At 48.0% G+C, this 14680-nt stretch overlaps 4 protein-coding genes across 4 annotated transcripts; 3 read left to right on the top strand and 1 right to left on the bottom strand.

Moving 5' to 3' along the window:
• Positions 1-226: 226 nt before the first annotated feature.
• Positions 227-406, bottom strand: BDBG_06583 (uncharacterized protein; the record flags this gene model as incomplete). The annotated part of the gene is made up of 1 exon (XM_031722673.1): positions 227-406. The coding sequence occupies one exon, from the start codon at positions 404-406 to the stop codon at positions 227-229; it is 180 nt and encodes a 59-aa protein (XP_031579511.1).
• BDBG_06582 (uncharacterized protein) lies at positions 313-5191 on the top strand. Its single transcript, XM_002623097.2, has 2 exons — positions 313-1773; positions 1843-5191. The coding sequence occupies exon 2, from the start codon at positions 2297-2299 to the stop codon at positions 4130-4132; it is 1836 nt and encodes a 611-aa protein (XP_002623143.2). The 5' UTR covers positions 313-1773; positions 1843-2296; the 3' UTR covers positions 4133-5191.
• A 30-nt stretch (positions 5192-5221) lies between these two features.
• On the top strand, positions 5222-8199 carry BDBG_06581 (ankyrin repeat protein). Its single transcript, XM_002623096.2, has one exon. It carries the CDS (start codon positions 5848-5850, stop codon positions 7693-7695), a length of 1848 nt encoding a protein of 615 aa, XP_002623142.1. The 5' UTR covers positions 5222-5847; the 3' UTR covers positions 7696-8199.
• A 1388-nt stretch (positions 8200-9587) lies between these two features.
• Positions 9588-13916, top strand: BDBG_06580 (DUF1212 domain membrane protein Prm10). The gene is made up of 2 exons (XM_002623095.2): positions 9588-10563; positions 10846-13916. Exon 2 carries the CDS (start codon positions 10906-10908, stop codon positions 13513-13515), a length of 2610 nt encoding a protein of 869 aa, XP_002623141.1. The 5' UTR covers positions 9588-10563; positions 10846-10905; the 3' UTR covers positions 13516-13916.
• Positions 13917-14680: the final 764 nt, after the last annotated feature.

The following is a 14680-nucleotide window of genomic DNA, read 5'->3' as shown; positions in this document are numbered from 1 at the left end:
TGAGAAGCAGAGATTGTGCCGAGACGTGCTGAGTCAGTCAGCCCGCACAAGGCCAATACAGGTACAGAAATACAATACGACGCTAGCGGTGTTTCAGCGAGACTTGATTTGCCACGCTAGGCCCAAAGGAGCGATGGGCAGCCAATCAGCGGACGCAATGGGCGCCTGGCCGGAGGTCTGGACCCTGAGTAGAACAAGCCTCACTAGGCCCAAAGCGGCGCCTTAGCTAATCAGTAGGCGGCGGGATACTAGCTGTATCCGAGCTGTATTGTGTATTGTTGTATTGGGTTGCTCTCTCCTCTTCGTCTTCCTCTTCCTCTTCCTCTTCCTCGTCTCGTCTCGTCTCGTCTCGTCTTGTCTCCTCCTTCCTCCTCCTCGTCGTTCCTCGTCTTCTCCTCCTCCACATCCTCTCCTTCTTGTTCTTCTTGTGTCTCTTCTCTCCGCCCCTCTTTTGGTCCTCTACTCGTCTTCCTCTCTATCTTCATCTCTTCTTCCTCTTCTTCCTCTTCTTCCTCTTCTTCCTCTTCTTCCTCTTCTTCTTCTTCTTCTTTCTTCTTCTTCTTCTTCTTCTTTTCCGCGCTCTCCCTCTCCCTCCCTCGCCCCGTCGTGTCACTTAGTATTCTTCGCGCGTCTTTCCTACTGTCGCCCTCTCTCTTCTTCCTTGTCTCTATCCAGCTTTTGCTCACCTTCTTTCTATCAAATCCTGCTGCTGCGTCCGTCTCTCTTCGATCTCGGCTCGCCGTCTAGTCTGCAACCGAAAGAAAAAACTTCTTCCTCCCTTCTCTGTTGCCTCTTTGGGCCTCCTTTTATTGCTCTTATTCCCGAAATCATAAACCGTCGAAATCCAGCAACTCCAACATCAGCATCAGCATCCTACTTCAATAAACCCGGAAAGACTCCTTGAAAAAGATAAAGAAAAAGATCCATCGGATTAAATAAACTGCTGTTTTTGATCCCAGTGGGTGAAGACTTGGGTCTTGTTGTTTCTCTCGACTTAATATATCTCGCTTTATTCCCCTCTCGCCGTTACTTTTTTTCTTTACCGTCGATTCCATTAGATCGCGTCGCTCTGCCGGTTGAACCCCGCCTATAATACTCATTGAATATCCGCCGCGTTTTCGATCCGCTTATTCTATTGCCTTTCGTCGTTATCGTCGTCTTATTGTCTCTCGCTATCTGGGACCTAATCCTTGCCTCGTTCCTCTCTCATTGATCTTTTAATTCTGCAAATTTGCTTCGCCGTTGTTTCTTCAAAAAAAGAAAAAAGGACAAAAAACAGCTAAAGAAGATCAGCTTTCCCTTGGTCTTTTGGTCGCCGTTTTCCGTTCATCCTAGGGAAAAAAGAGAAAAAAGAAAAAAGAAAAAAGAAAAAAAAAGAAAAAAAAAAGCTACTCGCGTTCAGTTTGCTCTCTGGTCGCTCCTCGCTGAGATTGCAGTGCAAATCTCTCCATCGTCGGAAACCTTTTTTCACACCAGCACACACGCACATATAATACACAGACATCAACCAACACCCACGCACAAAACAGCATCCAAGTACAATTTCCACTTGGACATCTATTATTCTCATTAGTTCCCACTGCGCTTGCACCACTTATTATTATTACTACTACTCTTATTGCTATTATCCTATTCATTCGCCAGGCTTTTAGCTTCGCATTCACTTACTCCTTCGGCCGGCCTGCTCGCCTAACCGACGAAACTATATTCACCTGTATATCTATTTTAATCACCTGTGGGTTCGCTTCTGGGTCTCAACTTTGGCTTTTTCTGGTATATTATCCAAATATCCATCTCCTATTCCCACTCTTCCAGTCTGCTAACTCTAGCCTACTCTCTTAGAAGCGTATTTTTGATTTATCTACGCCTGTTTAAACTCGACCGTCGACTATTTCTGTCAGACAACTCGATCTCCCGTCACTCGCCTTTCCAGCAGTGTTCCTAAACGAATACTTTTTTTTAATTTCTTAATATATCCGAGTTTCGGACCCAGCCCATCCCTACATAAGCTTCCAGCTTGTCCTAAAGGACGACTTTTGTTTGTGTGGAATTAATCCACTCTCAAACTGGTTTTCTTTCATACTACCAGCCGACCAGTTTTGCAACATCTTGTTGGCTCGCAAGCTAGCTAGACTCCCTCGTATAGACGGGCCCGGGTACAACACTTCGTTCTTATCTCGGAATTGTTTTCTGCTAGATACAATTACCCCTTTCCTGCCTCTCTACGAATAAACGCCCCTTGCAAATATCAATTTCCAAAAAAAAAAAAATTCCCTTTACTTCCACGACCTTGAGTATGGACGCTGGCGTTCTAGCTCAGATGACTTACAACAACAACATGGCTTTCAACGGTGGTTCCCTTGGCGTTCCGGGTTCTGGTTTCGCATCTCGCGGGAAGGGTTCTCATATCAAACGTCTCAGTGTTCCTCACCCGTCAAACATCGGATCGATTAACGAGTCTACGTCGTCTCCCTCTGTTTCCACACCACGCACGAGTCGCTCCCATCTCCTGGCTGGGCTGAGGACTGCTCCCATGTCTCATCAGCAGCCCCATTTTTCCTTGGATCACGCCAGATACGGTTCGCAGCAAAATTCCTATGCCCAACGGGCACCTTTGACCTCCACAGGAGCATCGTTCCCCAACCACCTCAATTCTTATGGGTCTCAGCCAAATGGCAGGCATCAAATGTACTCCTTGCCAGAGCACGTGCTTCCTCCTCCCACCATTGATCTCCCAATTGACGAGAATGGAGAACCGATTGACGAAAAGCTGTATGCAGAACTGGTCTCGACAAATCTTTTCCTTGCTGCGCAACAACAACGTCTACAAGAACAACTTGCCTCCGTCACAGCTGCTGCTCAGCAGTTCCAAGGGTTGAGTCTTGGTTTTTCCATGGGCGCTCAACAGCAGATCATGTCAGCAACAACCCCGGGAATGGGCTATTATCAGCAACAAGCACAACAAGGCATGCAACCAGTTGTGCAGCAGGTGCCTGGCCATCCTGGTTTGTTCTCGGTCTATAATCCCATGACTGGGCAACAAAACTTTGTCATGGACAACACCGTGCAGTCGCAGCAACAACAGTACGAAGAGCCTTCATCGATCTACCAGGAGCAGTTCCAATCTCCCATGGCGGAAACTCCAACTTTCCGTGCTGAAGTCTCCCCTCCTCCGGAATCAAGGCAATCACCTCCTCATTTCAAGCCTTCTCCCTCGCCTCCAAGGACTGATCCATCCCCTCCGCAGGAAGTCACTCCTCTCCCCCCACCATCTGCCAACGCCTTCCGTCGTAATCATAAGAAGACTCCCTCCTTGGTTACCTCTCTAAAAATCAATAGCGATACAAACAAAACTGCCCCCAAAACCGCTCCACTGCCCACTCCACTCACAGGCACTTTTGGCCCCGGCCAAGCACGTGCTGGCGAACATCCCATCCGTCAACCCCGCGGGCCCCCTTCGCTCGAAGAACTCATCGAAAAGCCAACCTCCAAACATGAAGGGAGCAAGAACTTCGTTACCCGCCAGCGTCGACGTGCTGTTCACAATCTCGTGCGGGCTGGCTTAGAGAGGCGTGGTGAGTCCCGCAGTTCTCGCCGTACTGGTAGCAACAGCGGCGGAAGCGTTACACCGTCCAGCGATGTAGAGTTTAACTTTTCAGGTTCCGACGGTGATGACTCTACTGGTGGGAATCGAAGTGGTGGCACTTTGTCGAGCAAGCCCAGCTTAGGGAGCATCCGTGCAGCTGCGAATGGGGCTATTGGATCGGAAAGGAAGGAGAAGGAGTGGAGTTATCGTGGTTCTGGCTCTGGATCTGGGACTTCTAATGGCCCTAAGCGTGGCACGTCGACAGATAGTCTGTACACTGCTGCGACTGTTAGTAGCGACGATGGCGGGCTTGTAGGTGGGAAGCTGATGGAGATTCGCGCTGATGATACGACTGCTGTTGGAGGCGCTTTCGGTGGTAGAATCCCGGCCTACACATTGTCACCGTCGTCAACAACACCAAGTACGGCTGCTGTATTGGCTGGCCATGCTTCGGCGCCGAATATGGGGCAAGGCGGTAATGGACGACGGAAGATGCCGATGTTTGTTCTGTCGAGTGCTGAGAAGAGGAAAAGTCCTATTAATTGAAAGAGATGATAGGGGGATATCTTTGCCGTCGCTCCTTTCGTTCTCTTCTCTATTTTTCTGTTATATTTTTTTTCTGGCTTTTTTCATTCAGTTTGGGGAGGGATGGCATTATCACTGGAATTATTATCATAGTTTGGTCCCTTTTTCTTCCTTTTTCTTCCTTTTTCTTTACTCTTCTTTATCCTTTTTTCTTTCTGCCCGATTCTGTCAATTTGTGAGATGCGAGGGGAGGGAATTGGAACGCATTCATTGAACTTAGCCCAATAACTAGCTTTCACCCCTTCCTCTTTTCATCCTTCTCTTCACTTCTCTGTTCTCTAAATTTCTATGTTCCGGGCAGCGTTTCTCTTCCTTATTTCTACTACCTATGTTGTTCTTACTGAATTACTGACACCCTGTTTTCTTGTCTTAACGACTTTTGTTTTTTTACCCTCCCATTTTCTGTTCTATTTTATTACTTTTTTCCCTCATCCTATTGTCGTTTGTCCTCGTGCTGTTTATACGGTATTTTTCATATTCTCGCGTGTGCCTACTTAGTTAGTAGCAGCCCCGCAGTCCTTACAGGTTTACCCCAAGGTGCCTGTCGTCGAAATTGTTAACGAACCATGAATTGATTGACTTGACTTGAATTGATTGAATCCTGCGGCCTTGAATTTGATACTTGGTGTGTTTTTTGGGATGGTTTGAATCGGCTCTGTTCACCGTTCTATTTTTTTTCTCTCTGTTATTATCACATATATGAAGCTGGTGTTGGTGTGTTTTTTCGCAAGGAGAAAGATGAGGTGTGGAGCAGAAAGAAAGATGATACCTTTGAATAAAAATGAAGAACGAGAATGCATGGAGAATAAATATATGCTTTGTCAGTTCAGTTCTATTAATTGGCTGTTTTTCCCCTCTTCTCTTATTTATTTTATTATCGTTATTATTTTCAAGCAAGTTCTGGAAACCTGTTTATCCATTCCTTTTGCAATGGGTTCATAGCATGTTCTCTTCTCTTACTCCTCTTTTTGACTAGAAGAAATAAATAATAAATGTATAACAAACTACTTTAGCTACCTACTTACTGTTCCTGTGCTGAGTTGTTATTTTTAACCTGCCACAAGCCTTCTTTTTACCCACCCCTGAGGCCTAGCTGTCATAACCATTACCACCCATCTCAAGACGGGCAGAGGGTAAAGTAAAGTCCAGCCACGCTAACACTACGCATCATCTTATATCCATTACCGCCAGTCCAAGGCCCGACTGACAACGCACGGCTGGCTACCCGCAGAGTGGGTGGGAAGCTCTACTCTGCGTAGACCAACCAGATGACGACGATGAGTGTTTTTCCGTTTTCGTGTAATTAATACCTGTAGCTTGTGGGAGTCGAAGGCTTGTGCACAGCGAGGCGTTGAGGTAGTTTAACGGGTTGGCGGACGGGACGTCTGGACTCTGGAGGAGAAGATCGAGCGAACTAATTAGTTATTTAATCTGCAGTTAGCCTCACGTTGTGTTCCTCCGGATTATTATCACTGGCTGGCCTTGATATTTTTTCTTGTTCGTGTCTTGTCTTGTCTTCACATCACCTCTCTTTTCCCCATCGTCCTTATTTTGTTTTATTTCTTTTTATTTTAAATTCACTTTAGAGCTTTTGTTATCCGCAATTCAGATTCGGATACCCCTTTCTAGCGTTCACGGGGCAGATTTATCGTGAATTCCAACTAGTTGGCGTGGTGATGCGATTCTCCCAGCTGCTGTGCTGCGGTGGACCCGACGACGATGGCCAGAAGGACGCCTCTCCTCCCCCAGCATACCGTAGCATCGAGGGAAATCCAGCTGCGACACAGTCCCTCCCCAATCTGCAGCCCAGGAAAATAGCCTTTTACATTTCGCCGTCGAGTGGGCTGGCGAATGATCGTGATGGCGACGGGGTGGTCGAGAAGGCGGAACCTGTCGACACCAAGGGCAAGGGAAGGCTATTACGCGACGACAGCGATCGCGACGCTCAGGAACATAAAAGGGACCAAGATGTATCTCGTCTGCGGCAGGGTGCGGCGCAGAGCGTCTCCGGCAACACCTTCCTGATGCCCAATGGCCGGGAAGTAACTCTGAACACCAACGACGATTTTGTCCAGGCGACGCTGGCAGCGGCACAGACGAGTGACCAGGCACTCGACCAATGGCTCGCGTTGGGCTATGGAATTGAGATCAAAGACTCGAGGAAACGATCGGCTGCCACCTGGGCAGTGCTTCAGAATCACTCTGGAGCTATCCGTCGCTTCATCGACCGGGGTGCGAATGTCAACCTGGGCATCTCCAACACATGTACTGAGCTACACCGCGCCGTGTCGGAGGGGAATGAGAAGCTGGTTGTCACGCTCCTGAAGCACAAGGCGGATGTCAATGCCATAGACAACGAGGGGAATACTCCTCTACACTGCGCGCTGAACCACTGGTTGAAGACGGATGAGAGCGAGGATTTCTCTATCTTCAAGCTTCTGGTGGAGAAAGGTGCCGCTGACCTGGAAGCTCATAACCGGTATGGAAACACGGTATTGCATGAAGCATGCATCTACGGCGACGGAATGCCCCTGAGATACATGCCCGGTTCCAGTGCGCCCCCGCCAGCAATCACCTCCCGGCGCCTCGTGCTGGCTAAGACACTCCTCGACCTGGGCATACCCATGGACACGCGCGACAAATGGGGGTCCACCCCGCTACTGCGCTGCTGCACGATGCAAACGCCCGATCGCGATGTGATTGCCCTCCTGCTTGACAGGGGCGCGGATGTAAACGCGCCCAATAACCACGGTGACACGGCGCTGGACACCGTCTGTTTCCAGCGGGATACGGAGCTGCTGAAACAGATCGCGGCGCGTGTTATCAATATCAATATCACTGCCAACGACAAACGTAATGACGATCACGATAATGAGAACGACGATAATGATACATATGACGATAACCAACCAGACCCGACAACTGCAGCCCTCTTCAATAAACCAACCGTCCTCTCCACCCCGCTCCACTACGCCGCCCAACACAGCGGACCAGACCGTCTGCTCTTCCTCCTGTCCCATGGCGCAAACCCAAGCACACCCACCTATGCCACCGGCGCCACCCCGCTCCACCTCCTCGCTTCCTCAAAACCGATCACGGCAGACAGGCCCACCTCCCCCTCCCCGTCCTTCAACACCCCTCCAACCCCACCAACCAAGACCGTCATTACTACCACCACCCGGCCCCACCAAACCGACCACATAACCCAAAACATCCACCTCCTAACCACCTACGGCGCCGACATCAACGCCCGCGACCTCACCGGCGCCACACCGCTACATTACGCCGCACGCAACGTCGAGTCGCGCTACCAGGAGCGCATCGTCACGGCGCTGCTGGCGGCGGGCGCGGAGCCGAACTGTAAGGATTCCAAGGGCCGGACTCCCCTGGGTGATCTGGAAGGGTTTTGGGTGCTTAAGGGGGCGGTGGTGAAGAGGCTAGTGGAGGCTGGGGCGGAGAAGGTGCCCGGGATGGAGGGGTTGGGTGGGTTTGAGTATATGGATCGTGATGGGGTGGAGGGGTGAGTGGTTATGATGGGTGTCGTTGAGGAGCGATGATTGTTTGATTTCTTTCTTATTTTCCGTATTATTTCTTTATTCTCTTATATCTTCTTTATTCTTTGTTAATATGCTTTCTTCTACAGGGCCTCTTCTACCTTACACTTTTTTCCCCAGCTTTCTAACCCCCAGCTCCCCAACCCCCTCCTCTCCTCTCCCTCTCCGTATTTTTCTCTTCCCTATCTCCCCTTTTTTCTGTTTTCTGTTCTTACTTCCTCTCTCTTAATTTTTTTTTTTTTTTTTTTTTTTTTTTTTTTTTTTTTTTTTCCCCTTTCATCCATTTACTGCAATTTGCTTCTGCGATTTCAATCCCTGATATGGGCGGATGAACGGATGGGCCTTAAAAGAAATTTACGTTTACTTCAAACCTAGGAACGAAAAGGAAAATGTGTTTTATGAAATGAGTTATGTGATGTATCTATAAATATGAATATATAATATAGTATATATATATACATATATTGCTGACATGCATATATGGGATGGTTCAGCTTCTTCAGCACCAGGAAAGACTAGTGGTGACTGAGCTCATTTGTCCGAGTGTTCTGCATCCATATATATATGTATATATAATTGTGCAGCCAGACAGATCTATCACTGGTTGTTGCTTGTGACCTACTGATCCCCTCCTCCCCGGGCCTTTTTTTTCTGTTTTCTTTCGTTAATTCGTCTTTTAATCCCCATATATATTTCTTCTTCAACTCTTGTGATACGAGGACTTTTTCTCCCTACTTATTTTTGCTCCTGCATTGGTGGCGGAGCGAGTGGAGCGGATGCGATCGTTAAAAACATCTCTGATACTCCGTACTCCGTAGTTTGTATTTACCCACTGGCTTTTCTCCGGTGATCCATCCCACTGTGCAATCCGAACCAACTGATGGTCGGTTAATGTTTGTAGCCTACTTGTTTGTCTCCATCTTTTCCGATATCTTTGATCAATCACAGCTAACTAGGGTATATGGCTGACCTATGCATCGTCCCAAACATGTTTGTTTACTCAGTATAATAGCAATGGGGCCCTTGTTTGATTATTGTTCCGGGCTTTAGAGCTTGTTGTAGGGGAATACTAACCATAGATACATTGATAGCCATGGGAACCGTGGACTGTTTGATCTCGTTTGTCTATTGATGAGGAGAAGGTTTAGATACCTAAAGAACCCCTTGAGAAAAAATTAGAGGAGTGGATGTGGCCGTTCCTCCGTTTTCATCCTGGGTCGTTTGGTATTATTTCCTGTTCTGCGATTGGTTGCCTATTCATTTGTTGTGTTGAACCATTGACCAGACCAATATTAAATGGGAATAGAAGGAGAAAACTACAACCCGTCCCCTTTTTGATGCCAATGCCAAGCTCAAGCTTGCTTCTTCGGGCTTAGTCGTTGGAAAATAAGGTTAGGTTGAGATTGACGTAACAATTAGAGTTTATTTAGGGCTGACAACGCCGCTTCAAACCTTCCAAGGTTCCCAAAGTCCATCGTCTGATGTGTCTTTCTCAGTTTCAACATGGCATAACTACATACAACGCACCAGGGAAAGTGATCATAGACAGGTTAGTTAATATGAACAACTGACCGAGAGAAAATCAAAATAGAGCTAAAGCTCCCTGCCAACAATTATGTTCCTGGCTCGGGCGATGTGCATCCGATCCGTCTGCTCGGTCGCTTATCAGTCAGTCCCCACTATATAACCTTCTTCTACAGTTCCAGAAGCTCGAATAATGGCGTGACGGGTGGCGGGTGGGACCTGTGGATCTCAGTCCGTGCGTACAACTTTACCATGGATAAAGGTGTGATTACATGTAAGTTGGCTGGCGGGCTGGCTGGCGCGGGACAATTTTTACCGAAAAGCCAGGAAAGTGACAGCTTCCCCTTAAACCCCCCCCGGGCAGCTTGTGACGTTATAGGTTGAACTCTAACTATTTTTTTCTTCTAACTTTGAAGAAGAACCAAACAAACTCCCCCCTAAAACTGGACAATTCTATCGATGAGGTTGTCTATTCATGGACATCGCTGAATGCCTACTGCCCCTCTTCTTTTTCAGTACCTGTTGTCTGGGCCCTTTGATTCCACTTGAATCAATCAGATGCTTTCTAGCCTTTGCCCCTCCCATTCCTTTTGCCTCAACTGGTGGATCCGCCTCCCTTGTTCTAGCTCAAGTCACGGTCTTAGGCCGGGCTTTCGGGGGACCCATGTGGATTATACCTAGGTAAACTTGAGTGAGACCTTCGACGACCTTGTGCTCCTCCTTCTATTTTAATCTAAGAATATCTCTTGCAAAGAACGTGTTCGAAAGCTGTCGAGGAGCGGGTTCTAGGCTTAGGGGTAGTTAAACAGTGTCTAAGTATTACGTCGGCTCTTAGCTAATTTGAAATCATGTTCTTCTTGATGATTTGCTCATGTTTATTAACACAGCAAGGGGCGAGGAGCTCCCTGGTGATAGTTCTTTTAATCCTTATTTATTGCCTTTCTTATTTTTAATATTTGTGCCCGCTCTTCTTTTTTCTTTTACTCTCTATATTTCTTCCACCAGTCGCTTCCTCCGTTTGAGCCTTTTTTTCCGGCTCCATTTTTATCTCCCCCCTCGTTTCATCATCATACATAAGTCTTTTAGAGAATACTTGTTACCTTGATTCGTCATACAACCACTCGTTTGCTGGCGAACGGCTTTTTTCCGTCCTTTTGAAGAAAGGCTTTCTGATTCCCGCAGCTTGTCGAACATTGTGATGACTTGATGATCACCTTATATATATACTTCAGGCCAATTCCTCAGCAAATTCTCGCTATTCCCAAGTGTTGAAATCAACTGGGAGAAGCCTCCCCGATTTATTATTGTTCTGAGGTAAGTTGCAAGATAATGGGTTCCGTTTTAAGCTTTTTCATCTCTCCTCCCCCAACCTGTCCATCATCCGAGCCTTCGCCACAAAGCGTAGATTCTACGGCTTAATCCTACCCACCCGTCTCCAGGGATGTGGCCCAAGTGCAGGGTTCTAGAGCTTCCCTGAGTATTCTGTCTGTCACAAGAAGTGGGAAGGGAAGAGGGGGGTGACGGGTGGTTGAAGATGACATCATATCAACTCGAAATTTTTCGACGTTAAAAATATATGGACTGACTTCGATATAGGTGACGATTTGCAACCTTGATCGAGGAACCCAAAGCTCAGGAAATCCAAGTATTTTCCATATGCATTCTTCGAGAGAAGATATTTCCAGGTCTCCAAGCCCAAGGGGCAGAGCGCCTCATATCTCGTTGACAGCCCCTCAAAATTCGCCAGATCAAAGTCCTGATGCACGTAAAAGCACCTCGCACGTTCGCTCAACCAGCGAAGGAGAAGCTCATGGCTCCCGATCTCATCCAGTGGGCCGTGTGAAATTCATTGGCGATGAAGAAACGTCACAACGAGGCAATGGCCAAAGCCCTCGGGACGCACTAGGTATTGAGGGCAATCTCCCACGAGCGCCGCCAGTAGCCCACTGCTATCCGCGGAGAGAGTCTGAAAGCGACGTATCGGATGATTTGGTCGGTTATTTCGATCACCAGGCATCATCAGGGGCCTCAACGCCCATAGGCAGCAGCGAACACATATCAAGCAGGGTGAACCTTCTCCATGACGATGAGAACGCGAGACAGGAAGATGCCGGTGAAAAGAGAAGGGCCTTGCATGGCGCCCACGAAAGAGCACAGAGACTGGCTTCCTTCATTCGTCGACCTTCCGCACAGACCAAAGAACAGGGCGGCCTTTTTCATAGATTTTCTCGCCGGCAGAGGAACAAGGCCGCACCGCCGCCTGAGCGACCCAAGCAGTCATCGTGGGATGATCTGGATATAATGGAGAAGCAAGCATATTATTCCGACGAAGATGATCGTTCTGATGATGCGCATATAAATGCGGATCTTCGGGTTCATGCTGATAAGCTGATGCGAAGCATGCCGATGGAAGATTCTTACCCTCTCACCAGAGTTAGCGCACGAAGTCAGGACCTCACTTCTGGTCAGGTCACTCCCCTCGAAGAGAGAGATCCTCATGATTACGTTGCCCGACCATCACATTATAGACCCGGAGTCTTGGGAGCGTTGCTCAGGATGTACGGAAACAGCGTGCAGGAGGAGCCGCAACCGCATGATGAATGGTCGCCTTCACTCCAAGCTCCAAATCGAGCAATAGCCGGGAGAAGCTCGTCACGACCGCCAAAGCAGAAATGGTACAATAATAAGCCCGGTCATCAATCCGTGCCTTTCCTGGACTCATCCTCCCCGCTAGGAGGATCACGGCGATCGTCACTTACAGATAAACAATCAACTAGTGGGAAGATTTTCACTCTTGCGAAGCAAAAATTTAGCGGTAAAAGTCGTCTCGAGGAAGAGATCCAGCTCAGGGTCCATATTCGAGAAACTCGCCAACGGAAGAAATATCTTGACAAACTCTGTCGTGCTCTAATGAATTGCGGGGCACCATCACATCGACTAGAAGAGTACATGAGAATGACGGCTCGAGTCCTCGAATTAGAGGGCAGCTTTACGTATTTTCCTGGAACCATGCTTATGGCATTTGAGGACAGTACGACGGACACCACAGACTTAAAAATGGTCCGGTCGCATGAGGGCGTTGATTTGGGCCGTCTACGTGACATCCAGATGATTTACAAGGAAGTTGTTCACGACATCATCGGTGTGGAAGAGGCTATGCAGCGGCTGCGAGACATCATGAATGCGAATCCGAAGTATAGTGTCCCCTGGGTGATATTCCTGTACGGGTTAGCCAGCGCCATGGTTGGCCCCTTTGCCTTTGGTGCACGACCAATCGACATGCCCATTTGCTTCCTTCTGGGCTGTGTACTTGGTGTCCTGCAGCATGTTCTTACCCCCCGCTCCTCGCACTATGCCAATGTGTTCGAAATCTCTGCCGCTGTCATCACCTCCTTCTTTGCTCGAGCATTCGGAAGCATAACGACGTCAAAGGGGCACCACCTTTTTTGCTTCGCAGCGCTGGCTCAGTCATCCATCTGTCTAATTCTTCCAGGATACATTGTCCTATGTGGCGCACTGGCATTGCAATCGCGCAATATTATCGCCGGCTCTGTCCGCATGGTCTACGCCATTATCTACTCCCTTTTCCTCGGCTTCGGAATGCTCATCGGCACTGCTCTTTACGGTGCTCTGGACAAAAACGCCACAGCCGCATTTGCTTGTCCCGCCAGTCCCATCAAAAACGAGTATCTGCAGCGCTTCCCCTTCGTGATCGGCTTCGCCATCTGCTCCTCCCTCATCAATCAGGCAAAATTTAAACAACTCCCCGTCATGGCTACCATCGCTGTTACCGGTTACATTGTCCGCTTCTTCGCCGCACGCCAATTCGTATCGACCCAGATCTCCAGCGCCCTGGGCGCCTTCGCAATCGGCATCATGGGCAATTTATATAGCCGGCTAGGACATGGGCTGGCCGCTGCCGCCATACTACCTGCTATATTTCTGCAGCTACCCTCAGGCTTGGCATCCAGTGGTAGCCTATTATCAAGCCTAATCGTTTCAACCAATCTCAAGTCCACTGATTTAGCGACGGAGCCGCTGAGCGATCTAGCAAGTGACTTGTTGGGAAATTCGTCTACGGCGAGTACAGAAGAGATAAAAAATATGATGGAGAGGTTAATGATGAACAGATTTTGGGGGAATGTGGTATTTGATATTGGCTCTGGGATGTTGGAGGTTGCTATCGGGATTTCAGGGGGATTGTTCATGGCGGCTCTGGTGGTTTACCCATTCGGTAAGAGGAGAAGTGGATTGTTTAGTTTTTGATTTTTTTCAGACTCTTTTTTTTTTCTTTTTCTTTTTTCAAAGCGTGCATACACGTGCTGGTCATGATAGCGAGGCTATTTTTTATTTGTTGTTTTGGCTTGCCTGGGCAATTGGCGTCCGGGATGTTCATTATTCGGCTAGCATGGTTTCAAGGCGTATACGGACGTTTCCTGTTCCATATTCATATAGAAATAGATTACAATTTAGAGATATATATAGAAGGCATTACTATTTATCTGTATAGCAAACCCTGATTTGTGAGAAATGACTTACAATATAAATTTGCGGAACATGTATGATTCATAAGAACTCCCTCCCTTAGATGCTCTCAGTCGGCTTTCGCATCAGCACAATATCCACTTCCTCACCTGAGCCAAGGGCGCTTTTAATATCAATACTCCTGCCATCGCCAACTTCCCGTTGCTCTACCAGGCACCCTCTCTCATACACTCCCCGAATGACCTTCGGAAGGTTCCTTACAACAAACTCCACTCTCTTTTCTTCTCCTACTAGTTCCTTAGCGTAACAACAATCGCGCCAGCGCCAGCGCCAGCGTCAGCCTTCCTTTTTCTTTCTCTCTTTCTTTTTTTAGTTTTTGACTCCTTGACTACTGCAGAGGAGAGTACCACCCACCAGCAGCATATTAACTCACCATGCGGAAAACCGTGGACCGCGTGCTCCAGTGGTAGTGCCCTGACGGAGAAAAAGTCAGTCGACAAATATGCCATCTTGTCCGATCATATTATTTCTTTTTGTAGGGCTTCCCGATACTTCTCGAGAACGCCTTCGATGACATCTGTTCCATGGCGGACGTCGTTATAGCGCATGGCTATGAGCTGTTCGCAACCCAAGGAATTAGGTCTCAAATTCCTTTAACAAAAGAAAGGTTTTCGTCAAAGGAATAGGAAAAGAGAGAGAGAGTACCTACTGGAAACTGCTTGCAAACCACAAAGACTAGATTAGGCTCAGCGCGGACCCCAGCCCGCCTCCTCTCTCCATCTCTTTCAAGATAGCTTTCTGCAAACTCGTATTATCATACTCGAACTTCTCCGGTCCGAATCCCCCAAACACCGGATCCCAATTAAACGTTAAACTCCCAGGCTTCTCAAACCCATCGTCATCAACAATAGATGACCACTATACATGATATTTCCTGTGATTGTGG

This window comes from Blastomyces gilchristii (genome assembly GCF_000003855.2).
Source record: "Blastomyces gilchristii SLH14081 genomic scaffold supercont1.14, whole genome shotgun sequence".
Lineage (NCBI taxonomy): Eukaryota > Fungi > Ascomycota > Eurotiomycetes > Onygenales > Ajellomycetaceae > Blastomyces > Blastomyces gilchristii.
This window is presented reverse-complemented; position numbering and strand designations above follow the sequence as displayed.